The sequence below is a fragment of the Equus przewalskii genome, chromosome 21 (assembly GCF_037783145.1).
Source record: "Equus przewalskii isolate Varuska chromosome 21, EquPr2, whole genome shotgun sequence".
In the NCBI taxonomy this organism is placed as follows: domain Eukaryota; kingdom Metazoa; phylum Chordata; class Mammalia; order Perissodactyla; family Equidae; genus Equus; species Equus przewalskii.
This window is the reverse complement of record NC_091851.1, coordinates 25,650,350-25,674,638: the sequence shown is the minus strand read 5'-3', so window position 1 is coordinate 25,674,638 and position 24,289 is coordinate 25,650,350. Positions and strand designations below refer to the sequence as shown.

General features: G+C 46.1%; 1 protein-coding gene across 3 annotated transcripts; it reads left to right on the top strand.

Moving 5' to 3' along the window:
• The first annotated feature begins 3 nt into the window (after positions 1-3).
• On the top strand, positions 4-24,025 carry GSS (glutathione synthetase). Of its 3 annotated transcripts, none has more exons than XM_008524509.2 (13): positions 4-139; positions 2,890-3,024; positions 8,050-8,195; positions 10,674-10,749; positions 11,059-11,198; positions 11,911-12,027; positions 15,439-15,519; positions 15,621-15,698; positions 16,837-16,903; positions 19,588-19,782; positions 20,256-20,337; positions 21,746-21,935; positions 23,462-24,025. In XM_008524509.2, the coding sequence occupies exons 2-13, from the start codon at positions 2,896-2,898 to the stop codon at positions 23,583-23,585; spliced, it is 1,425 nt and encodes a 474-aa protein (XP_008522731.1). In that variant the 5' UTR covers positions 4-139; positions 2,890-2,895; the 3' UTR covers positions 23,586-24,025. The 3 variants fall into 3 exon arrangements, with proteins under 3 accessions (XP_008522731.1, XP_008522732.1, XP_070444280.1); XM_008524510.2 differs by having other exon boundaries at positions 116-306; XM_070588179.1 differs by lacking the exon at positions 4-139 and adding an exon at positions 646-806.
• The last annotated feature ends 264 nt before the right edge of the window (positions 24,026-24,289 follow it).

Here is a 24,289-nt window from a genome sequence, read left to right as displayed (position 1 = left end):
CACAGGCACTGGTCTCCGCCCCTGACCTGATCGTTTGCGGCCCGCGCAAGCGCATTGGGTTGCACCGAGGCCCCGCCCCCTGGGCCTCGGATAACGGCGTGAGGGGCCTGAGTACGGTGTGCGGCCGGACGACGAAAGAGTAGGTTGGGGCGCGGCAACGGCGGCCGGCAAGGGTCATGTTTCCTCGGGAGGAAGCATGTGAGGGAGGGGTCTGGCCAGTGATTGGAACCCGGAGGCCGGGAGATCTTGCTGCTCAATCCTGTGGCAGGGACGGGGAAACTGGTGCCCACTGAGGAGGTTGGGCTGGTGCGTGTCCATCCCAGATTCCCCAGATTTCCTGACTCCAGATCGGGCTGCTGTCGGGGACGCGGTCCCGGTGAAACTAGAGCTAGAGTTTTTTAAAAAAACTGGGAGCGATAGGAGCAAACTTTGTCCAGAGTGGGAGCGAGCGGGCCAGTGAAGTGAGGCAAGCCTGGACAGGAGAACGTGTTGTTGGCACGGGCCCCACGCAGGCACTGGCCTCGCCCTTGGGATAAAGTTCGACTGGTTTCCTTGTGGGCGTTTTCAGGCTTTTGGTGATCTGGCCCCAGGCTGTCATTCATTCATCATTCATTCATTTAACATATGTTGAATACAGTAGTAGGCGCTAGAGGTAGAGAAGTGATCAAGACAGACACTGTTCCTACGGTCCGGGGGAAAGAATGGGCTGTATAAGCCCTGGGCGGAGAACAGGGACGGCTTCGGAAACTAAGTCATGAACGCTGATCAAGGGTGGCGGAGAGTGTTCCAAAGAGAGACAGCAAGCAGTACGTGCCAAAGCCTGGAAGCCCGAAAGAGGCTGGTGTATCCTGGTCGCTGAGTATACCTCTCTCTGAATCTGTTTAATGCCCAGGGAAGAGATGATGGTAGCTGGAGCTAGGATCCTAACAGTGGAGATGGAGAGAAATCAAGGAATTCAAAGTACCTTATATTTAGAAACAATCCTCAGGATTGGAGGATAATGGGGTGTAGGAGAGAAGTACATACAAGGCTTTGGTGCCTGGGTGGGGTTCATCAGAGGAGGAGCAGATTTGTGGGGAGACAACAGCAAATTCTATAGTGGTTGTGTGGAGATTCCCAGTGAAGATGGATATTCTAATTTGAAGGTCAGGAAAGCACTTCTGTAAAGGTAGAGATTTGAGTGTCATCAGCAAAACAAAGCTACAAGAAGAATTGAAACTATAGAATGAGAAAAACAAACGGCCCAATTAGTACTTTTCATAGCGATTATTTTATGTCTTATCTTTCTTGGTATCCTCATTACCTAGTCAAGTGACTGGCGTTAAACGCCAATCATTGTTTACCAACTAAACAAAAGCACAACAGCAGGCAGAGATGTTGGAAGCCTAGAGTTGTGGAGAGGTGAGGGCTAATTGCTTGAATGTCAGAGTCACAGGTTCTAGTCCTGGCTCTGCTACCTGGCTGGTGTATGACCTCTGACAAGTCTCCCACCTGTGATGTGGGTACAGCCAAAAAAGCTCTCATGTATAGAGTTCCGAATACTGCTAAGGAACTGCACACAGATTTTTCTCATTTAATCCGCACGCCAATCTTATTTTTAAAGGAAGTTACATTATTATGGATTCAAACCTAGGTCTGACTGACTGATCTCTGCTCTGACTGCCCTTTTCTATCTTACCCAACAGAGATGTTGTCAGGACCCTCTTGAAATCACATGCTCATTCTTTCAAAACATTGTGCTGAGGCTAGCAGACTTTCATAGTTGGTCTAGCACCAGTTCTGTCATGGGGAGAGGGTCATGGAGCTGAATGTGATAAGAGGTTACTTGTCGTTCTCTAGCTCTCTTCCTGGGGGCCGCTGAGCTGGGCAACCATGTTCTGTTCCTCAAATCAAATGACAATAGGCAGGACAGAATTAATGAACAACGTTTCCAGATTTTTATCCAGATGTTCTTCAACCACTGGGGCTGCTACAAAATGAATGAGTATCAAGCTGTGAGTTGGTTCACCTCTGTGTGTCTCTGGGCAGCCAGTTGAACTTCTGTCCCACTAGGCACTTGGGTTTCAGTTCTTTCTATCCTGCTAATGTGATTTCTCAAAAATATTTTCTGTCTTTTGGTGCTGTGATGATAGATGTCCATACAAGGAGTGTAATCATTTCCTGCTGGTAAGTTTGCTTCAGTTAGTATCAGGGAGGAGTTCCCCTTATCTGTATTTCATAGTATTCCACAAAGGGCTCTTTAACCACCACCCCACACCCCGCCACGTAATTTATTTGAGATCTGCCAACAAGGTTTGTTGGAACTAGAAGAGAAATTAATAATCTATTGCAGTGGTTCCCATCCCAGGAAAATCTGTTAAAAATACAGGGCTTCATCTTCTCCTTCCCTTCAGATCTCTTGAATCTCTGAGTAAGGCCCAGGAATCTATGTTTTTTCCCAGGTTCCCTAGAGTATTCAGCCAGGTTTGGAAACCACTGGTCTACCCCATCCCCCTTGTTTCACAGGGAGGTTATCTGCAGCTCTGGGAGGGGAAGGAACTTGCCCCCAATCACATATGACGTTAGTGCCTCTTTCTCCAATGAAAAGCATTGGGCTGGGAGTCCAGAGGCCTGGGTTCAAGTCCGGGTTCTACCAGTCATTACCTTCGGCCAGTCATTTCACCTCTCTGAGCCTCTGCTTCCTTACTGTGAGAATAATGCCATCGGTGTACTAGGAATCAAAAGAGAGAGTAGTATTGGAAATGCTTTATCAGGCTTTCTGTTTTGTGCTCATGGAAGTTGTTAGGAACTACTAGCCAGTGTTCGCTCTCCTATACCACACTACCATTTTCACTGGTTGCAGGCCCTAGGCCGTCTGTCACCAAGCTCTCCCTTCTCCTTCTGTTGCAGGTTGGGATGGCCACTGGCTGGGGGAGCCTCTTACAGGATGAGCGGCAGCTGGAGGAGCTGGCACGGCAGGCTGTGGACCGGGCCCTGGCTGAGGGAGTGTTGCTGAGGACCTCACAGGAGCCCAGCTCCTCGAACGTAAGCCCCTGGTCTCTCCCCACAGCACTGACCACACTGCTTTGGATCCTACAGCCCATTATCTGGCCTCTGCCAGGCTGGAGGCAGCTCCTTTGGGTCAGAGACCGTGTCTCTTTTGCTTTATTTTTTTCAATAACTAAAATTGATTTCTAGAAGTATGTGAAGTAAAAAGCAGCATACTAGAGTCATCAAATTTAAGTCTGGGATTTGAAGTGTGATATAAGCAAGTTACTTAACCTTTCTCAGCTGCAGTTTCTTCAAGTATAAAAAAGGGATAATAACGGGACCTACCTCCTTGAGTTGGTAAGAGAATTAGAAAATAATTCACGTGAAGCACTTTGCCCAGTGAGCTGTTATTTTTTAAGACCCACTATTTATACTACCTTCTCTGTAATTTGTTTATGGTGTATCCTTTCAGGTCTTTCTCTGTGCCTTTATATACATATATATGTGGTTTTGTTTGTTTTTCCTTTAACAAGCTATCTTTCCAACTCCTCCATTAGGGTCAGCTTCATTCTGATGCATAGTATTCCAGGTGTGGATGGATCACAGTTTAACTTTCCTCTACGGATGGCTATTTAGGTGAATTCTAATGTTTTATGACTACAAATAGCACTCCAGGGAACATCCATGTACATGCCTATTTGGGCACCTGTATGCGTGTTTCTCTAGGGTTGATATATAAAAGTAGAACCGCTAAGTCCAAACCACATCTTTTAAAAGCCTCATTCTTAAAAAAAAAAAAACCTGTTGGGGCCAGCCTGGTGGCACAGCGGTTAAGTGCACACATTCCGCTTTTGCGGCTTGGGGTTTGCTGGTTCGGATCCCGGGTGAGGACATGGCACCGCTTGGCAAGCCATGCTGTGGTAGGCATCCCACATATAAAGTGGAGGAAGATGGGCACGGATGTTAGCTCAGGGTCAGTCTTCCTCAGCAAAAAGAGGAGGATGGGCAGCAGATGTTAGCTCAGGGCTAATCTTCCTCAAAATAATAAATAAATAAATAAATAAGCTTTTATCTTGTGACTAGGTAAGACATTTTCATGGTTCAAAATTCAGAGTCTAAGAGTTAATGGTTTAACCCTCTCTTCCACGTTCCCTAGCCACCCAGTTCTCCTGCCCTTAAGGTCACCTGTGTTTTATAAATAAAATATTTATTCTTTCAAATAGTTTATTCATAACAAGAAAATATGTATATATTCCTTTTTCCCACTTTTTACACAAAGAGGCATACTAGACAAGCTCTTCTGTGCCTTGCATTTATTTTGCTTAACAGTATACCTTATGATTATCCATATTAGTAACTAAAGAGCTGCCACCATCTTTTTTTACTAAGCTACATCTGTTTTGTCTCCATGTGCTCAGACCCCTGGTGGAGATTCCAGACTCAATAAATGTTTCCTGAGATCCGAGTGAATGAGAATGGCTCTTCCCTAAGTAGGCTGATGCTGTGGAAGGTCTGCCTCTGGCTTTGGGAGTATAATTGTTTGGTTTGTGGACCTTAGATTTAGATTTTTTGAACTGCTCGTCTGAACCCAGGATGAAGTGTGTTCTCTTCCAAGATTTTACTTCTTCTGTTGATCAACAAATATGGTGTGAAGGTCCAACACTTGGTCTTTCTGGAAGCTGATGGAGCCTAGAAAAAGTACAGCCCTCAATGATATTCCCAATCCGGAAAAAAAGACAGGCAGTGTGTGTGTGTGTGTGTGTGAGATTTCATTCCAAATCTTCACTAGGTGCCTCTTCTATGCCAGGCCATTCTAGGTACTGAGGATACACGGGTGAGGCAGCCAGAGGCCCTGGTCTCCTCTGGAGCTCATGGTCTAGTTGGACAATGTACCACAAGACAAAATTAAATAATGTCAGTTCTATAAGGAAACATGGACATCCTGCTGCAAAACATTAGTTATCATTTATTGAGCATTTGCTATGTGCCAGGCACTCTTCTAAATACTTTGGGATTACTAACTCATTTAATCCTCACCACTTCAGAGATGAGGAAACCAAGGCCAGGGAAGTTAAGTAACTTGTCTGAGGTCATTTAATTGGTGGTATAATCGACAGAGGCATCATTCAGACCCAAGGAGTTTGCCTCCTGAGTTCATGCTCTGGAATTCCATGCTTGACTGCCTCTCACAGGATACTGTATAGGACACCTGAAAGAAGGAGCAATTCATTAGTGGCACTAGATCATTGAACTAGACCTTAGAAGACAAAGAGGGCAAAGGAAAAGTATAGCAGAGACCCCAAAGCAGGAAAAGGAGAAGAATTTTCAAGAGAATGCAGCTGAATGCGGGGCATATAAATGGATACAGTGGGAAAGAAGGCAGGCCCAAACCAGACAGCCAAGAGACTTTGGATACGCGTGAAAGAAGAATGTGAACTTTATTCTATATAGATCAGGGCTACACACCAGCCATGTGTGACTGAATAGTTGGCTCCTGCAGCGTTTAGGGAGTTAATTTATTTTTTTTAATACATGAACAGGTGTCAGAATTCAAAAGGGTATTCACTTTAGAATAAGTCTCCTTGCTCCAGCCATGGTTTCCCTCAGAGACAAGCGTTGTTAAGTTTTTTCACCAAAGTGTCTTTAAAAAATCAGAGCCAACTATTTTTTTTAATCATGAAATTAAAAAATAATCTGGGGGTTGGCCCAGTGGCCGAGTGGTTAAGTTTGCGTGCTCTGCTGCAGGAGGCCCAGTGTTTCGTGGGTTCGAATCCTGGGCGTGGACATGGCACCTCTCATCCAGCCACGTTGAGGCAGTATCCCACATGCCACAACCAGAAGGACCCACAACGAAGAATATACAACTATGTACTGTGTACCGGGGGGCTTTGGGGATAAAAAGGGAAAAAATAAAATCTTTAAAAAAATCAAATCTGGATACCCAGCTAGTCTTGAAAAATCAGATCAGCAGCAACCCTAGCCCACTTTCCTGCATGGCAACAGTTGGCTAGAGTGGAGTTCTGGCTGCCCCCTTTAGGTGAGATGGGAGTTCTTGCTCCTTCCCATCATTCTCTGTTGTTTTCCTGACTGGGAAGCAGAGTATTTATTGTTACGCATGTGCTGTAGTTTTTCGTATAGTAAAAGAATATTTCTGTTGTCTGTGTCTTATCACAAGTGGAAGACTGTGTTTCAGCCTTCAGCCTATGGACAGCAGAGAACAGCTGTATACTGTTGATCCCGAAGTCAAGTGGGCATAAGGAGTCGTGGGGACAGAGGCAGAGTGAAGCCTTAGCAGAAAACTCTTTGGGAGTTTTTCAGGCCAAATGGGTCTTGTTGGAAGAGCAGAGTTCTGAGTTTTAAAGCCGAGGAAATGACCCTGTAGTCATCACACATGCACTCAGGGTATTAGGTCACCCCTTACATAATCTGCGGTAATTCCCACTCTAATTCATAAAGACTTCAAGCTGAAAAAACCTTACTCTTACAAATATCCTTCCTCAGTTTTGTCTTAAAATAGATGCTGAGGATGTCAATTTGGGAATTATCTACCAAAATTCTAATTAGATTTACCCTAATTACCTGACATTGCTGCTTTTAAAAATTTACAATGTATAGACCTTCTCACTCGCAATACCTAGAATGTATGTTCTAGAATATTCATTGAAGCAGTGCTTATAATGGGGGGAAGAAAACCACCTAAATGTTCATAATAGACGGCTAGATTCAATAAATTATGGTGTATCCAAAGAGTGGAATACTATACAGCCATTAAAAATAATGAGAGTGCTCTATTTGAACATATATGAAAATGTCTCTAAAATATTTATAAATTTTTATATAGATAATATATATACCTGTTTATAAGTGTCTCTGAAATATTAATACATAAAAGTATGTATCGTATGCTTCTAGGTGTGTAAAAAAAGAGAAAATATGTATGTATACATATACATTAGATTAGTCTAGAAGGATATGTGAGACATTAGTATACCATTTGCCTCTGGGGAAGAGAACTGGGTCATTGGGACCAGGGTGGGAGTGAGACATACTTTTCACTATGTATCCTTCTGTCTCTTGAATTTTGTGTCATGTGTTTGTATTATCTATTCAAAATAATAGTATTCCTAAAATAAATATATAAATGCCAAGTTTGAGCACCATAAACTTGTACTACCATAATGACAAACTGATATTAACTGAGAGGTTAAAGTCAGGAATGCTCCATAATACAAGTCACAAGATCATCTTATAATCACTTACCCAAGTTCTATTTCTTTTGTTGTTGGGAATCTCAGAATGCATTATCCTCTTCTAAAAACAGTGTCCTAGATGGTATTTGGGTTTCCTGGCTCTGCCAAAGTCCACAGAACTCAGAATGCAGCTGAACTCAAAGCTTGGCAACCTGAGTCACCATCTCCAACACTGCGGGGAGACCACTCCCGGCTTCTACTCTGGGGGCCAGAGTTCACTTCTGCTGCAGCCCTACCAGCAGGACTCTCCCTCTCTCCCAATCAGAAGGCAAGGGACAAGGGTGTGAGTTTCTGTCATGGGGAGGGCCCTGGGCTTGGATATCAACTGGCTAGGAGCAGAGTGTCTGTGTGTACGTGTGTGTGTGGTTTAGTAACCATCCTGATTCAAATCCCAGTGCCACTTAACAGCTTTATATAATTTTAGACATGTTGCTTAACTGCTCTGAGACTCAGTTCCCTTATCGATATATTAAGTATACATAATAATAGTATCTTCCTCATAGGGTTAAATGATGGATCCATGTAAGTATTTAAAACGGTGCCTTGCACACAGTAACTGCTCAATAATTTTTTGTGTTTGTTTGTCTTTGTTTTGGCCGTTTTGCTTCTGCCATTTTTTTATGTAGAGGATACAATATTACAGAGTCTAGAAGTTCTCTTTGTACCTCTTCCTCATCCTGTTCTCCTCCCTCCTTTCCCAGAGGTAGTCCCTATTCTGCAGTTTGCAGTCCCCACTAAATGTAGGCCACACTCTCCGTGGGGTTACATTTGCAGGAAGACAACCCATTCATAGGTGTTTTACCCCTGCCCACTCTCTCTCCCTAATCAGGTGGTGAGCTATGCCCCCTTCACGCTCTTCCCTTCACTGGTCCCCAGTGCCCTGCTGGAGCAGGCCTATGCTGTGCAGATGGACTTCAACTTGCTGGTGGATGCTGTCAGCCAGAATGCTGCCTTTCTGGAGCAAACTCTCTCCAGGTACCGGGCAGTGGGGCAATGGGGGGCTGGGAGCTGCTAGAACCGAGGGACTGAAAGACTGGGGAGCTATGAGGTGTTGCTCTGGCAGCTGACTTGGTGAGGTCGGGGACAGGTATCACAGGAGAAATAAAAAGGAGTAGAAGTCAGGGGAGCGGGTTTCTAATCCTGGCTCTACCACTTATTTATATGGCCTCAAGGAAGTCCCTTTATTTCTCTGGGCCTCAATTTCATCATCTGTAAAATGGGGAGGTTGGCCTAAATCTAAGGTCCCTTCTAACAGTGACATTTCTGTGATTCTCTGATCCGAGACCCCCTGCTTTGAAGACTGAAATTTCCATTTGGAATTAGGGAAGATCTGCCTAGTTTCAGAGAAAACAGAGGGCAGGGGAGGTTATTGGGTTTAAAGTCAGGTTTTCTACTTCTTCTCCTTGACCCTTTCTTGTCAGTCAGGCCTCTCATCTCTGGGTGGGATGAGTATAGCTGGCCCCACTGTACAAGGGGACGAGGATACAGAACCCCTGAAATGGCTCACTCCATCCACCCTTCTCTGTCTCTTTTCCCTTGATCTTTTTTTCTCTTCAGGCCCCGGGGCAAGGGGAATTTCTTTACTTTAGAATTAAATATATAGAGATATATATATTTGCGTATATGTGTGTGTATATATATATCGAGAGAGACTAGACATATATATAATTGCATGCCTGATTAATTTTTCAAGAAAAAACAATTATTTTGTTAGAGACAAAATCTTTATAAAATGTGCAGATTGGTGTGAGGGTGAATGAGAAGGGTAATGGTAAGCAGTTTGCAAACCATTGACTTGGAGCTAAAAACCCAGTAAGTCATGAATATATAAACCATACCACTACCTTTCCCTAGATCTTTCTTGGGATGGGCATAGCTTTTGTACCTGTAATTCTGGATTGTGGGAAATATGAGCATCCTGATTTCTGACCCTTACCCTAAAGATGCAGTTATGTGGGAGACCTTCCCTGCAGCCCCTCTCTGCAACCCCTGCCTTCCTTGTTCCCCTCTCATCTGAAATACATGCAAACTCTAGCTTGTAAGGAAGAAGACTCCCAGGATCACGTATGCTAGAATAGCAGCCTAGCGTCTGGAGTTGAATGGGAGCACCTCTCTATTTATTTATTTGTTTTTCTTGAGGAAGATTAGCCCTGAGCTAACATCCATGCCCATCTTCCTCTACTTTATATGTGGGATGTCTGCCACAGCATGGCTTGATGGGCGGTACATAGGTCCGCACCTGGGATCCAAACCGGCCAAACCTGGGCTGCCAAAGCAGAGCACGCAAACTTAAGTGCTACGCCACTGGGCGGGTCCCTTGAGCACCTCTTTAGAAAAGGGAAAATGTGTCTCAACTTTCCTGAAGGCTGAAGCCCAGCTGGGGACTCTCCTCCTCACCAAGGGCTGGGAAAGGCCTCAGGAGAGAGCTGGCTGGAGAGCAGAGGAACTTTATGGCAGGCCTGAGCTATGTGGGCTCACTGGGGTCCCTGTAACAAAGGGAGCCTACAGGTCAGGCTTGAGCAGGCATGCAGAGACCCCCCTGAATCTTGAGAGACAACAAGTGTGGCATTAGTTACCTGTGGGTGCCTCTTCCTGAGGCTCCAGATAATCATACTGGATGGGCCCCTACTTCATGCCACATGTCACAGCAGCACACTGGGTCATGATGATGACCTAGCACAGACACGATTCTCACCCTCCTGTGGTTTATTGTCAAATAGGAGAGACGACACTAGTCATCAGGCAAATAAAATGGAAAATTGCTTCTGCAAGCAGTGCTGTGACACCACATAACAGGGAGACCTGACCCAGAGAGGGAAGCTTCCCTGAGGAAATCACATCATATGGGGACTGGTTGAAGAAAATAATAGGATATTTGGTTTGAGTCAGAAAAATCTTTCGGGGCACAGGGCATAACTGCTGCCTTCTAGTCTCTGAGGCTGGTGTGGAAGAGGCAGAGAGGACTTGTCCTAGGAGGTCCCTGAGTGTAAGGGAAGCTACAGAGAGTTAATGTCAGGGCAACCAGAAAGCTTCCCAACCATCAGAGCTGTTCAAGTATAAAATGGTTATATCACATGCCATTTTGGAGTGCTTCTTAGGACCAGACACTATGTTCAGTTCTGTGCATGCAATATCTCATTTACTCTTCACCAGAACTCTGTGATATAAATATAATTATTTTCTTCTTCATTTTACAGATGAGCAAACTGAGACACAGAGAGGTGAAATGATTCTCTGAGGTTGCCTAGTAGGGAGTAGTAGAATTGGGATTTGAACCCAGGTCATCTGGCTCTAGAGCTGAGTTGTAAACCACTGTCCTCTAACAGGTTGGTGTGGGTGTTCAAGTGTTGGCCAGTAGACCCAGAGAGAATTCAGGAGTCAAGGGACAGGGGTGAGACGCCTTTGCTTTCGAGGTTCCCTGTAGCCTGGAAAATGTTCTGTTTCCTCCTCCAGCACCATCAAAAGGGATGACTATACTGCTCGTCTCTTTGACATCCACAAGCAAGTCCTAAAAGAGGGCATTGCCCAGGTAACCATTTCCTATTCCACCCCAGTCTGGAACCTGCCCCTCCCATCTCTTTTTTCGTTTTTTTGGTTTTTTTGCCAGAAGAATTTGGCCCAGGCCCTGGGCTCATGGGAATCTGCCTCTGATTGGTCCCCACTGGGTTTGTATATCAGTGGCCAATCCTGAGATGACCAAAAGAATGATTCACTGGGTCTGAGAGCGTTAGCTGGTGCCTCTACTCTCTCCATAGAGTTCACGGTACCTAGATGCTCCAGATAGGCCCTCAGAGTCAGCCCCTGGGCAAATGTCCTCAGCTTTCAGTTTTCCCCACAGACTGTGTTCCTGGGCCTGAATCGCTCAGACTACATGTTCCAGCACAACGCAGATGGCTCCCCAGCCCTGAAACAGATTGAAATCAACACCATCTCTGCCAGCTTTGGCGGCCTGGCCTCCCGGACCCCAGCTGTGCACCGGTGGGTCCCTTGAGCAGCCCTGGGCATACCGGTGGGATGACAGCCTGATGAGCCTACAATCACAGGGCAGGGCAGGGATCTCCAACTCTACCCATGCCTTCCTGGGCCCTGGGTCATGTGTTTCCCCACCATAGCACAGTTTCCACTTGTAATTAGTTCTTGGTGTGTCAGAGAGAAAAGGAACCTCACAGTTCATCTAGTCCTGCCACCTCATTGTACAAGTTAGTATTCCAGCAGAGGGAACAGTATCTGCGAGGGTCCTCGGGTGAAAAAAAGCTTACGTGTTTGAAGGCCTGAAAGGAGGTCAGAATCCAAGGTAGAGAAGAATTCAAGGGCTTCCTATCTGAGGGCTGGACCCTAGTAGCATGCACTTCTAGCTAGCAGTGATGCTCCGGGTTGCTCTGATTCCAGATGGTCTGCAGCAGGATTCCAGACAGCACCTCGGGCTCAGGGAAAGGGCTTCCAGCTCATTGGGAGGCTGGTGTGGAGTGGAAGCAAAGGGTCTCAAGGCTCCTCAGGGCATGTACACCAGGGGCCAGAGTTAGGGCAGCCCAGCATATTCCAGGCTGTGGTGGATCCTATAGGAACGTGATGGTAAGATGCTTTTTAGTGGTCAGCTGATTCTCAAAGTGATGTTCCTATGTCTGTGAGTCACAGGCAGAGGAGTCTTCCAGGTCCATCCAGTTATGAACAGACATCTCTCTTCCAACAGACATGTTCTCAATGTCCTGAGTAAAACCAAAGAAGCTGCCAAGATCCTCTCCAATAATCCCAGCGAGGGACTGGCCCTGGGGATCGCAAAAGCCTGGGAGCTCTACGGCTCAGCCAAGTAAGAGGGAGAAAAAGTGTCAGCAGAATCCTGCTTTGGATTCAGCATTTGTGGGTGCAGCAACTTCTTTGCCTGACATATTGGGGAATGAGTGAATTTTTTTAGGAAAAGAATCTTACACTTTGAAGTATCAAAATTATTTTAATGGCATTTTGGGCTTCCTTCTTAAATAAGAGATACTGACTATAATCTTTTCTTGTTGGCTAGAGGTCATCATTATGAATGTCAGTGATTGCATTTGATGTAATGAAGAGGTGTTACCGAGAGAGAGGCATGTGAGGCTATTTTCCTGCACTAATGGGCCCAACTGTTAGGATTTAAGTTCTCATTATTTTTCTTCATAGTTTTTCTATCAGCTCACTCTTCTTACTGCTGTCAGTGTCCTTGAATTGGAATGCTCCACTCCCATCCCTATACCTCCTTTCTGATTTGCTGTGGTTTGGGAAAGCAAATGACCTGGGTTGTTTTGATTGGGTCTAATGAGTGTGAGGGCCTCTGATGAGTAAATGCATAAGCTTTGATTTAGGGATTTTGTAGTGTCTGTTTTAACTGCTTAGAGGCATTTTTTTGCTTCCTTCCTATTTCTCAGCCATCTTCCAGATGTGTGATGATGCTAGGTAAGTGACTCCTGGATAAGTGAGGGGCCACTGTACCAAGTCATTGCAATGCTAACATAGCCCTTAATGAGCTCTTACTAGTGCCACACTTTGTGCTAAGCGCTTTTCATACAAGATCTCATTGAATCCTTATATCGACCACTCCAAGATAGGTACTATTCATATCCCCCATTTTACAGATGAGGAAACTGAGGTTTAGAGAAGTGAAGTGAATTGTTCGAGGTCAAGTGGTGAGTTGGTGAGAGAGCCCAGAGTCCACCTTCCTCCAGAACCTGCATTCTTAATTACTTTATTGCCTCCCAGAGAGCCTCTCTGGGCTTGCTAAGCCTCACCAAGACTCAAGAAACCTCAGACTCTGAGCATTTAGAAGTCATCGGACGAACGTTTTGTCAAGTAGAACTCAGATGGGTCATATTTTAAGAGAGTAAAGCCAGGAGATGGGTCAGCTGGGGAACTGCTGGTGGACAAACACTGCAAAGGGTTTCTCCTGCCAGGCTGTGAATAACATGCAAAGAAAAGACTCATGTGCCCAGAATTAGGTGCTGGTGGGTAAGAGCTGCGGGACACCTGAGCCAGTACTGGCTTCCTTCATTCTGAGAATCAAACAGGCACTTCTACTGACCCAGCACATGACCTTCATTAAGTTTGTTCTTTTCTCTGAATGTTAGTTTCCTCATTTGTAAAATGAGAGTAATAATACCTAAAAGAGTGGTAATGAGAATTAAATGAAATCCTGGGTTTGAAAAATGCTTTAAAACACTTGATGAGGATCATTATGTGTTATTTTGAATAATTATAACAATAATGGCTACTATTTAAGGAGCACTAGTTTTATTTTACACAAGAGCAAACTGAGAGCTCAGAGAAGTTGAATAACTTGCCCAAAGTCACACAGCTGGTAAGTTTAGAATTCATGTCTCTCTGCCTCTAAAGCCTGTGTTCTCCTTACTACACTCTTCTGCTTCCACGAGGAATGATCCCGTAGAAAAACTAAGGTCTCATAGATTGAATGGTCCCATATATTGAAAAACGAAGGCAGAACAATTTGTAGAGCAGATGAATTTTCAGAAATTAGCTCATACTTCTTAAGCATTTTTTAAAGGAAGCCTGGAAAATGAATTATCATTTCAATTAAGACATTTATTCAGACTCTCAAAATATAGTGTCTGTGGTTGGAATGAGTAGGGTTAAGAAAAGGGGATTCTTGGTATAAAAGGTTGGGAACTATGATCTATTTAACACCCTTATTTTATAGATGGGAAAATCGAGGCCCGAGGAAAGGCCCTGACTTGCCCAAGGACATACCACAAGTCACTGGCAGAGCTGAGAGTGGGACTCAGGAGTCCTCTCCTAGCCAGCATGCTATTGCCACTTTACCTTTCTTAGCTGAGAATGTTGCTAGTCCTGCTCCCGACAGACTGCCCAGAAGTACAGACAGGAGGAGGTAGAATCCCTTTTCCGAGTCTAGCTCCGATGATTTGGCAGGAGGCAGGCTGACTTACTTAACCAGGGCGTGCCGCTCCACTTCAACCTACAGCCAACAGCCACCCTCCTCCACAGTTTCTTGGAGGAAGGCCAGCCTGGGCCAGGTGCCACCTTCCCGCCCACGAGCAGAGCAGATGAGGCTATAAAGTGAAGAGCAAGACCACTGGCCCCCGGGACTCTCTCATGGCAAGATGGCTTGTGAGAGCACCATTTCTAGCTTGGCTCTCAGATTCCCAACTCAAGTCAAGAGTCAGCTTAATGTCATGTCTGACCTCAAAAGATTTCAAACAGGCCAGGAGAGAGGGCATGCTAGAATCTGTATTTCGGCTAAGGGGAAAGGAGTCAGGCACAGTGTAGTCCAAGAGATTCAGCTGAGGTAGGGAGAAGCAGAGACAAACAGACAAGAGGCAAAGTATAGGAGGTCAGGAATCCACACTTGGAATTCTAAGCCAAAGTCTGGCCATCTAGGAGTCTCAGCAAGAAGCCACTGGCACTGAGCAGTACAGCTACAGCAAAAACGGAGTTTAGTACTGCTGAGCGTTGGCTGTAAGAGAGTGTGGTGGGGGACTGGACCTGTCTTTGACAACTGAAGATAGCTTCGTTGGTAGCCAAACAGTTCTCTGACATTAGCTTTTCCTGGAGTTCTTGAGCTCCTGCTTCTTTAAGAAACATGTGGATAAGCAGAGAGGAAGAGACCAAGTAAGCCACAGTGATCCCATTAGTACTGTAGGACCAAACGTGACCCTGGGTACATCACAGAAATGTTGGGAGGCCCCAAGAGATAGTGCCTTATTTATAGTTGGCTCTATAGAGTTTCTGTAGGTGTTCTAATGAGCTATTCTAATGTTTCATGCAAGAACCACACATTCTTTTATTATATGCTTTACAATCGAGTAATAGGGTCATCAGCCCCTAACTCCCAGCATTGTTCTTTTACAAAATATTTTTAAGTATTCTTACCTGTTTATTCTTCCAGAAAGATTTTAGAATCATTATGTTAAGTTCTAAGAAAAAGTCCTCTTAGCTTTTTGAGATGGTTTTAAATCTAAATTTTAATTTGCACAGAAAATTATAATATTTTGTCTACCTACTGGAGAAGAGGCAGAGACATTTTCATTTTTTTCAATTTTCCTATTTTTGGGAAATAACATGTTGTAGCTTCAGGTGTCTATGCCTGGGGCAGACCTGAGCTGAGAGAACAATTTGCTCTTTCAGGGAAGATGTGTTCTCATTCTCATTCCTGAAGTGGGTGAGTCAGAGGGAGGACAAGCTTTGTAGCCAGCTTGGACCACTTGTGCTCTTTCCCCAGTGCTCTGGTGCTACTGATTGCACAAGAGAAGGAAAGGAACATATTTGACCAGCGTGCCATAGAGAATGAGCTACTGGCCAGGTAAGTAAAGAAGGGGAGACCTCCAGATGTAGCCCCAGGATTGGGGAGAGCCACTCAGAACAGACTATCCACTCCCTCTGACCCTTGCCTATCTTTCCAAGGAATATCCATGTAATCCGGCGAAGGTTTGAAGATGTCTTTGAAAAGGGATCTCTGGACCAAGACCGAAGGCTGTTTATGTAAGTGTTCAGGGAGCATTCCCCAAGGATCCAATAGAGCGCTGGTTTAAGAAACATCCTCCCAAACGATCCTTTCTTCTGGGAGATATGATGAGGGCTTCCTTCTCTCTGAATTTTAGGGGTGAACTCTGAAATATCCCATCATCCCAGGAAATTCTGAAGAAGGCTAGCCAAGTTCTGCTTCCAAAGGGTTGTATCAGAGCTACTGACATTCTGGATAAGGGCCTTCTTAAAACAACTTTGGTTTTCATATGTCCCCAGGCTCCCAAATGTTTTTTTGCCCCTCTCGGTGTCTGGTCGAGTCAGAGAGGCTGGGCAGTCAGAGACGAAGAGGAGTAGCCGGCTCATTCTGTGATTGATATGGGAGCTGCTCTCTGAGCTCAGGCAAGACCTCAAGGAGCCTGGATTTGTGTTCCAAGCCAGGCCCTGTGCTTCCCTCCAGGGGCCACCACTGGTGACTTTAGTACCACATATTTGGGTAGCACTGCTTGCACAACACATATTTAGAACTTTGTGAGTCTTAAAATTAAGAACCTCCATGAAATTTCACAATACCACTTACTATTTTTAAAATGTGCTTTTAATGTAACAACACAAAGTTATTAATGTACTTTCCAGATAAAGCATACAATATGAAATAAATCAAAGAAAAGGGGAAGGAGTTAAAAAAGACAGTCTGTGTCTTAACTAGATTCACAATTTTGCATCTCCCCACCCTCACCTCTGCTGTTTTTAAAAATCTTGGCCTGTTTTCAGTTACTTTAAGCAGTGTGAGTACAAGTATATTTTGCTAAGCACAGCAATGTGATTCTGCTGCTTGGTAATTTTGAGCCTACTCTTTTTTTCAATTTACCTAATTTGATTCTGGTTGCCTTCTTATTTACCTCTGGCCTTCCTAGAATGCCTAGATCTAGAATATTCTAAAGCATTCTTTACTGTACACCTCCATGTTTTTAGTGGAAACAGTGGTGGTGTGGGTATCTACTTTCACTGCTTCCAGTGAACCCTTGTCCAAGCTACCCCTGTGGACTGACTTTCAAAGAAGCCAAACTCATTTTGATGTACTCTAAAATAGAGTGAACCACTGAATACATCAGTTATAATTTAACACAACAGCTTTTTCCATCCTGTGCTCTAGGGATGGCCAGGAAGTTGCTGTTGTTTACTTCCGGGATGGCTACATGCCGAGTCAGTACAGTCAACAGGTTGGTATTTTTTGTTAGACCATTCTTTGCCTCCTGGGACCCACCATCATTCCTCAGAGACCCAGCTGGGGTGTCAAAACAACCTGGGTTTTTCCCTGAGCCCTGGCTTCAGTTCTTCCTCAGGGAACTTGCTGCTGGAACTGCCTATCCTCCCACAGACTTTTTGCTACCTTTCACTCTCTACAAACACACTGTCTTCTAGAATCTGAATCCTCAGGAATCCACGGTGCTTTAGCCATTCACACTGTTTCTAGAGATATGTTGTTAAATGCTTAAAAATCATCTTTCTTGCGTCAGGGGAAGCCTCAATTTGTAGCATTTGCTACTTTCTATGGTGTAACTATTCCCATCATGGCCAATTTCAAGCTACCCAGTTAACATCTCTGAACACAGAGTTGGGAAGAGATGGTTACAGTCAGCTCATGCAAACCAGTTCCATCATGCCACTGACCATTTCTTTCCTGCCAACTCTTACCTTTCTTTTATCTGCATCAGAAAGTTTTTATCACCTGTCCTTTCATTTTAATGACACACCTTATCTTGCTATCCTACCATGTAGTTTCAAAATTACTTTCCACCTCCATTATTTCATTTAATCCTTATGACCACCCTTTGAGGCATATAAATATCCCCATTATACAGCTGGAGAAACTAAAGTTTGGAGAGATGCAGGGGCTTGTCTAAGGTCCCACAGGGAGTTCCAAGTCTTTCTGACTCGCAGTCCAATGGCATTGCAAGTATATCATTCTTCTCACCCTGCCCCTAATCCATAGCATGGAGAGGCTAAGAAGCCCTGCTTTCAGTTGAGAGAAGGTAAAGGAGGAAATTAGAAAATACCATGAGCAGTGGGCTGGGGTCATGAGCCTTTGGCTCTGCCTGTGTGAGACCATGGGCAGGTCCCTGGTCCTTTCTGGGCTCAGTTTCTGTAAGCTGAGGGACCTACAGTAGAAAATTGAGGTAGCTCCTTCCAGATCTGTAATTCTTTGAATATAGGATTCTCCCTAAGGCCCAGCTCTATAAATGCAGCTCCACAGAGGTGGCAGCTCTATAGACGGTCCTTTCGTCTAGAAAGTGGTTAGCAGTGGTGGGAACCTGCTGACTGGAAAAGAGAGAAACTGTCCATTGGGAAAGTGGATCCAGGTTCCAGGACAGGGAGTTTGGGGAAAGGGGCCAAAGAAAAGTTTAAAAAGAGAGAAGAGGTTGAGCTAACAAGGAAGGAAATTAGTGCATAAGGAAGAGGACATTTTTAGGGAACTGAGAAACTCAGACCAGACTTAGAACATGGAGATAAATCTGCGAGGCTTAGTGTCTTGCTAGGTGACCCTGGGCAAGCCCCTGCCCTTTTCTGAGTTTTGCTTCCCCACTTCGAACATAATGGAGTACTTCTCTGGGTTTATCTCTGATATTCTGGGCACCTATAACTCTACCTGGACACCAGCCTAGTAGTTAGGTGGCTGGGCTTGTTGGTGAAGACCAGACAAAGGTGCTGCAGGTGGACTGATTGTGTCAATGGAAGGAAGGCACAGACAGAGGCGGAGGTAGGATGAGGAGGGGGCATTGCTCCTCAGGCCATAGGCTTGATCATACTGTGGGCAGTTTGATGTGGTCTGGAGTCAAGGACAGACTGTCCCCCCAGTGCCTGAGAATGGGGACTAGAGCTGGAAGGCATGACCCTCTGCTGTTTCCTTGCCTCTCACACCTTAAACTCCTGGCACACCAGACATTCATCCTGTGCTTACCCACCTGCAGGCCTTTGCTCATATTATTCTGTTAACCAGGGTACCTCTTCCCTGTTGAGTCTCACCTGTCAGGTTCTACCTGTCCACTCAGATTTCACCTCATTAAACAACAATAATATTTATTAAGCACATACAAAGCTCCAGGCACTGTGTTGGACACTGGAGATACAACAGGAAACGAGACAGACAAGGGTCCATTCCTCATGGAGCTCACAGTTTGGTAAGGGAGATGGGCATCAGAAAGTACACAGAAATAGAAAAAAAATGTTTTTTTCCCTAGTTGGGAGAAACGCTTTGAATGAAACAACAGAGTGAAAAAATAGAGAATCATGGGGAAACCCACATTAAATAGGGTGGTTTGAGAAGGTGACTTTGAGCCAAGACTTAAGAATGAAAAGGATCCAACCATCCATTGGGAAAGCCAAAAGGAAAAGAATTCTAGGCAGAAGGAAAGCATCATTCCCTGAGGTGGGATGATGTTTGTGTGTTTGAGGACTGACAGGCCTGTGTGGCTAGAATATGGGAGTGAGATGGAGGGATGGCATGGAATGACGTTGAAAAGGAGACAGGAGGTAATCCTGCAGGGTCTTGCAGGCTGTGGTAAGGAGTTTGGATTTTATTTGGAGTACAGTAGGAAGCTGAGCTCACAAACAAGTGCCCTACCCATTTCTAACCTCCTCGTCTATTTTTCTACACCCTTACACCTTTTGTCATTTTCCCTTTCACTTACAGTCATGTATCATTGTGCTAGATGGTGAGCTCCCTGAGGGCAAGAATCCTGTAGATTGAGAGGGGCCACACCTGCCTCACAAGGATGTTGCAATGACCCTGGGAGATAATGAATGTGAGGATAGAAAGCAGGATACCTGGCACCTGATGAATGCTCAGTAAAGTTCAGCTGAAGTGAAATAAAGAAGAATTCCTTTTGTTTTCTTCTCTCTGCAGAACTGGGAAGCACGCCTGCTGCTGGAGAGGTCATGTGCTGTCAAGTGCCCAGACATTGCCACTCAGCTGGCTGGGACTAAGAAGGTGCAGCAGGAGCTGAGCAGAGTGGGCATGCTGGAGGTGTTGCTTCCTGGCCAGCCTCAGGCTGTGGCCCGCCTCCGTGCCACCTTTGCTGGCCTCTACTCACTGGATATGGTGTGTGGGCAGCCTATTTCTCTTACCACAGCCCTCCCAGGTGGTAGGGACCCACAGCCCAGTGTATTGAGGAGGCTGGAGCTGGCTCTAGGCTGGACTTGGGTCACTGATGTTCTGTGAGAATGCCTAGAGCCATGGGGAGGGGAGCTTGAATCTCAGCAAACGTAGAGATGAGGATGGTAACCAGGGGAAGGGGCTGAGGCAGACAGCAAGAACAGCAATATCTGTACCTGTTTTCCAGGCCTCCTGCTGTAGAACCCTGAACTGTTGCCAGAGAAAGCTTGTTCTCATTGTACTTGCTGCTGCAGGGTTATTTGGGGTTCACATCCAGATAGTAGCATCTAGGCTAAGAGGGCTTACAGCTCTTCCTCATCCTACTCTTCCTCTGGTGGTGCTCTGCACACCCAGCAGGACCTCAGCTCCTGCCTCTTTGGACTAAAACTGCTGGTGACTGCTTTCTTGCCTCCTGCCAGGGTGAAGAAGGGGATCAGGCCATCGCTAAGGCCCTTGCTGCTCCCAGCCGGTTTGTGCTAAAGCCCCAGAGAGAGGGTGGAGGTAGGTGGTTTCCCCCTTTGCAGGGCTATTCAGTGAAAGGGTGCTAGCAGGCTGTCACTAGTGCTAACCAGCACTTACTATGGGCAGTCCCAGGCTCTGGGGGAATACAAGGAGAACTGACACAGGCCCTCACCTTGGACAGTGTCCCAGGAGACCTGTGGAACACAGAGAAATCTGATTAAACAGCACTGGAGGGTTTGGACAAATTTAGTGTGAGGTGCCTGAGGATGGATTGTGGGGAAGTGGGATGGGGCATATCAGAAGGTTGGATGTCTTCTTGCCTCATTTGAACTCCTTGAGGGCAGGGGTCATGTCTGCCTCACAGACCCAGAAGATATGATTTTTTGATCTTGGTCTTAAGGGATAGGTAAGAGTTTCCCAGGTGGAAAAGGGGGAAGAGCATTCCATATAGAAGGAGCAACCTCAAGCAAAAGCACTGACCCATGAAAGTCTGGTACGTTTGGAGATTGAGTAACTGGTGAGGCTGGAGTGCAGTGTGGAATATAGGAGGAGGCGGGGATTTGGGCTGGAACAGATGGTTGAGACTTGATTATAAAGGACGTTGAATATATGTAGGAAATTGGATTTTATCCTAAGGTAGTGGGAAGCCATTAGAGAGTTAAGGAAGGAAGGGACACACAATTGATCCAGGATCCATGTTTCAGCCATGATAGAGCATGTCCTGGAATGAGGGGAGACATTGGTAGCAGAGATACCCTAGAGGAGGCTGGTATAGTTGTCCAGAAGAGCAATGTAGAGGCCTGGACTAGGGCCATGACAGAGTGGAGTACAGACTGAAGAGATATGTCCCAGTTAGTGACAGGTAATGGAGAGGGAGGAGTTAAATATGACTCAGGGATGGCTTTCACCTGATTGGGAATAGGAAGGTCCAGGAGAGAGGCAAGTTCAGACAGAAGTAATGAGTTCTGTTTGAACATGTTGAGTTTGTTTTGGGGGCCCATGGTGTATCCATGCGATGTCTAGAGCAGGGTGCTAGAGTTAAGAGTTGGGAGTTAACAAGTTACAGGATATAGATGGAGCCTTGGAAGAGATATCCCTGAAAAAAGTGTGTACATGGAGAAGAAAGCAAGGGTGGAGGACTGATTCCTTGGGAATCCTAACATTTAAGAGGGGCAGGAGCCAGTCAGGGAGGCTGAGAAGGAACAGCTATAGACAGGCAGGAGGAGAACCAGGGCAGGGTGGTATGGTGGAAGGTGTGTTCGCTTGTGTGAGTAAGGGCTCTCCTATTAAGGTGACATTCCCTTCTTGGAGCCAGGCCTGCCCTGGCTTCACTGAGCTGATGTCAGGAACTGAGGCTGCTGACTTGCCCACCTAGCCCAAGAAGAGGGGGGCACAGGGTGGAGAAGGTGGGTAGAGGGTCCAGAGTGACTGGCCAGTGGAATTGCAGGTAACAACCTATATGGGGAGGAGATGGTGCAGGCCCTGGAGCAGCTGAAGGACAGCGAGGAGAGGGCCTCCTACATCCTCATGGAGAAGATCGAACCTGAGCCTTTTGGGAATTGCTTGCTACGTCCTGGCAGCCCTACCCGAGTGGACCAGTGCATCTCAGAGCTGGGCATCTTCGGGGTCTATGTCAGGTGAGCCAGTCAGGAGGGGCTCCTCCTTGCCAGAGGGCCAGCCAAGTGAGCCCAGAGGGAGCACTGGACAGGGAGCAGGAGTCCTGGGCTTCATTCTCAGGTCTGCCAATCCCTAGCTGTTACCTGTTTCCTTATCTCGTAAATGAGGGCAAAGACCCAAGACCTGCCCACCTCACAGGGCTATCGAATGAAGCCCAGATGAGAAGTGCTTTGCAACTATAAAGGAAATTCCAAGATATATCAAGATGGATGAGAAAATAATCCTGGACTAGAAGGAGACCCCAGGGAAGAAGAGAGTTTGGGTCCAGCTCCCAGGCCACCAGGGATTCTGAGGAAAGGTGGGATGGGCCAACTAGAGGATACTCAGTGGCTTTGAAAAGCTGAGTCAGGGGCCAGCCCCATGGCTGAGTGGTTAAGTTCACACACTCTGCTTCGGTGGCCCAGGGTTTCACCAGTTCGAATCCTGGGCGCGGACATGGCACAGCTCATCAAGCCATGCTGAGGTGGCGTTCCACATGCCACAACTAGAAGGACCCACAACTAAACACTACACCACTATGTACCAGGGAGCTTTGAGAGAAAAAGGAAAATAAAATAAAATCTTTAAACAAAAAAAAAAAGAAAAGAAAAGCTGAGTGGCTCCTGGGTTTGGGTTTGAGCACTAAAGTATCAGGAAGAGAGGAAGACTTGGGAATTTGTAAGGAACAGTTCCTGGTCCCTCATACCACTCTCTGCAAAAGACTCACTCCAAAGTCAGGGCAAGGTAGGAATACCAGATCCTACCGTGCTCCCCACCAGAGCCTGCTCTCTCTCTAGTCTTCCCCTCTAACCACTTGCAGCATCTCTCCCTGCCGCTTCCTCCCCAACTCCCACCGCCCCATACCACAGCCATCTTGAGAAAGATGTAAAGAAGGAAATTTACAGCTACAGAACATGAAATGTGAGCCTGGCATCATGCTAAGTGCTTTTCCTGCTTTATTTAATCCTTGTGACCATCTTGTAAAGTGAGAGGTATTATCCCTATTTTATTCTTTTTTTTTTTTCAAAGATTGGCACCTGAGCTAACATCTATTGCCAATCTTCCTTTTTTTCTTCTTCTTCTCCCAAAAGCCCCCCAGTACATAGTTGTATATTCTAGTTGTAGGTCCTTCTGGCTGTGCTATGTGAGACGCCACTTCAGCATGGCCTGATGAGCGGTGCTAGGTCCACGCCCAGGATCCAAACTAGTGAAACCCTCGGCCACCAAAACAGAGCGTGCGAACTTAACCACTCAGCCACAGGGCCGGCCCTTATTATCCCTATTTTAAGTTGAGGAAATTGATATTTAGAAAGGCTGAGTGACTTGCTCAAAGACACAAAGTTAGTAATTTCCAAGCTAGGATGCAAACCCAAATCTGATTCTAAAATCCTAGCACATTCTAGGTGTAGTCAGTCACCCATTGCTCAGCTGGGACCAGGGAAAGTCCTGGGTTTGGGGGCTGAGTCCAGGTGACGGAGTTGTGTGTCTTCTGCCCTCATTTCTATAGGCAGGGAAAGACATTGGTGATGAACAAGCACGTGGGACACCTGCTTCGAACCAAAGCCATCGTGCATGCAGATGGTGGTGTGGCAGCAGGAGTGGCAGTCCTAGACAACCCATACCCTGTGTGAGGGCACAGCCAGGCCTTCTGGAACTTCGCTCAAGAGGCCTTCTATTCCTACTTGTCATTCCTCTCCTAACCCTCATGAGGGGCTGCCCTCCCCAAACCTTGGGAGGGCAGGTCTCTTCTAGAGATCTCCACGGTCTTCATGGAGGTGAATGCTGGGTACCTTCCCCCAGCTCTCCCATCTGAGAACCAGCAAAGCTGTGTTTCCCTTAGGTGAGATTTAGAGGCCCCTAAATCCTCAGGGGATGTGGGTACAGCTGGAGGGAAGTTGATCTGAGGTAAGGGTTCATAACCCTGCCACCCTCCAGTCAGCTCCTCTTCAGCCTTTTCAGTAGGTTCCACTGTCTGACTTGGAATAGGACTGAGGGGTAGGAGGAGGGGAGTGGAGGGGCATAGCCTTTCCCCACCTCTGCCTTAAATAAAACTACATTGCTGACTCTGTGATTCCTTGTTCTGTGCATTTAGGGGAGGGAGAAGCTATAATCTGGGTCAGCCCACTTAAGGTGGATTGGAGCAGGGGCAGTGACTTGGCTATAATTAGAGTCTCCCTAGCCCCAGACTCTATGGATAGGACCCTGAAGTTCTAATCCTTAGTCATTCAGTAATGCTCCCACAGGATCATAGGGAGAAAAGAGGGTTCCTGGCAGCAGCTGGGGAGGGAGGGCAACCATGATGGGACATCACAAATGTGAACTGGCTTCAGTTGCT

What these genes read in the sequence shown, in the direction of transcription:
- GSS (XM_008524509.2), top strand. Translation starts at nt 2,896, where the DNA reads ATGGCCACTGGCTGGGGGAGCCTCTTACAGGATGAGCGGCAGCTGGAG. An exon ending in CGGACCCCAGCTGTGCACCG is followed by an intron (nt 11,199 to 11,910) that starts GTGGGTCCCTTG and finishes CTCTTCCAACAG; the next exon opens with ACATGTTCTCAATGTCCTGA. An exon ending in GCCCCAGAGAGAGGGTGGAG is followed by an intron (nt 20,338 to 21,745) that starts GTAGGTGGTTTC and finishes GTGGAATTGCAG; the next exon opens with GTAACAACCTATATGGGGAG.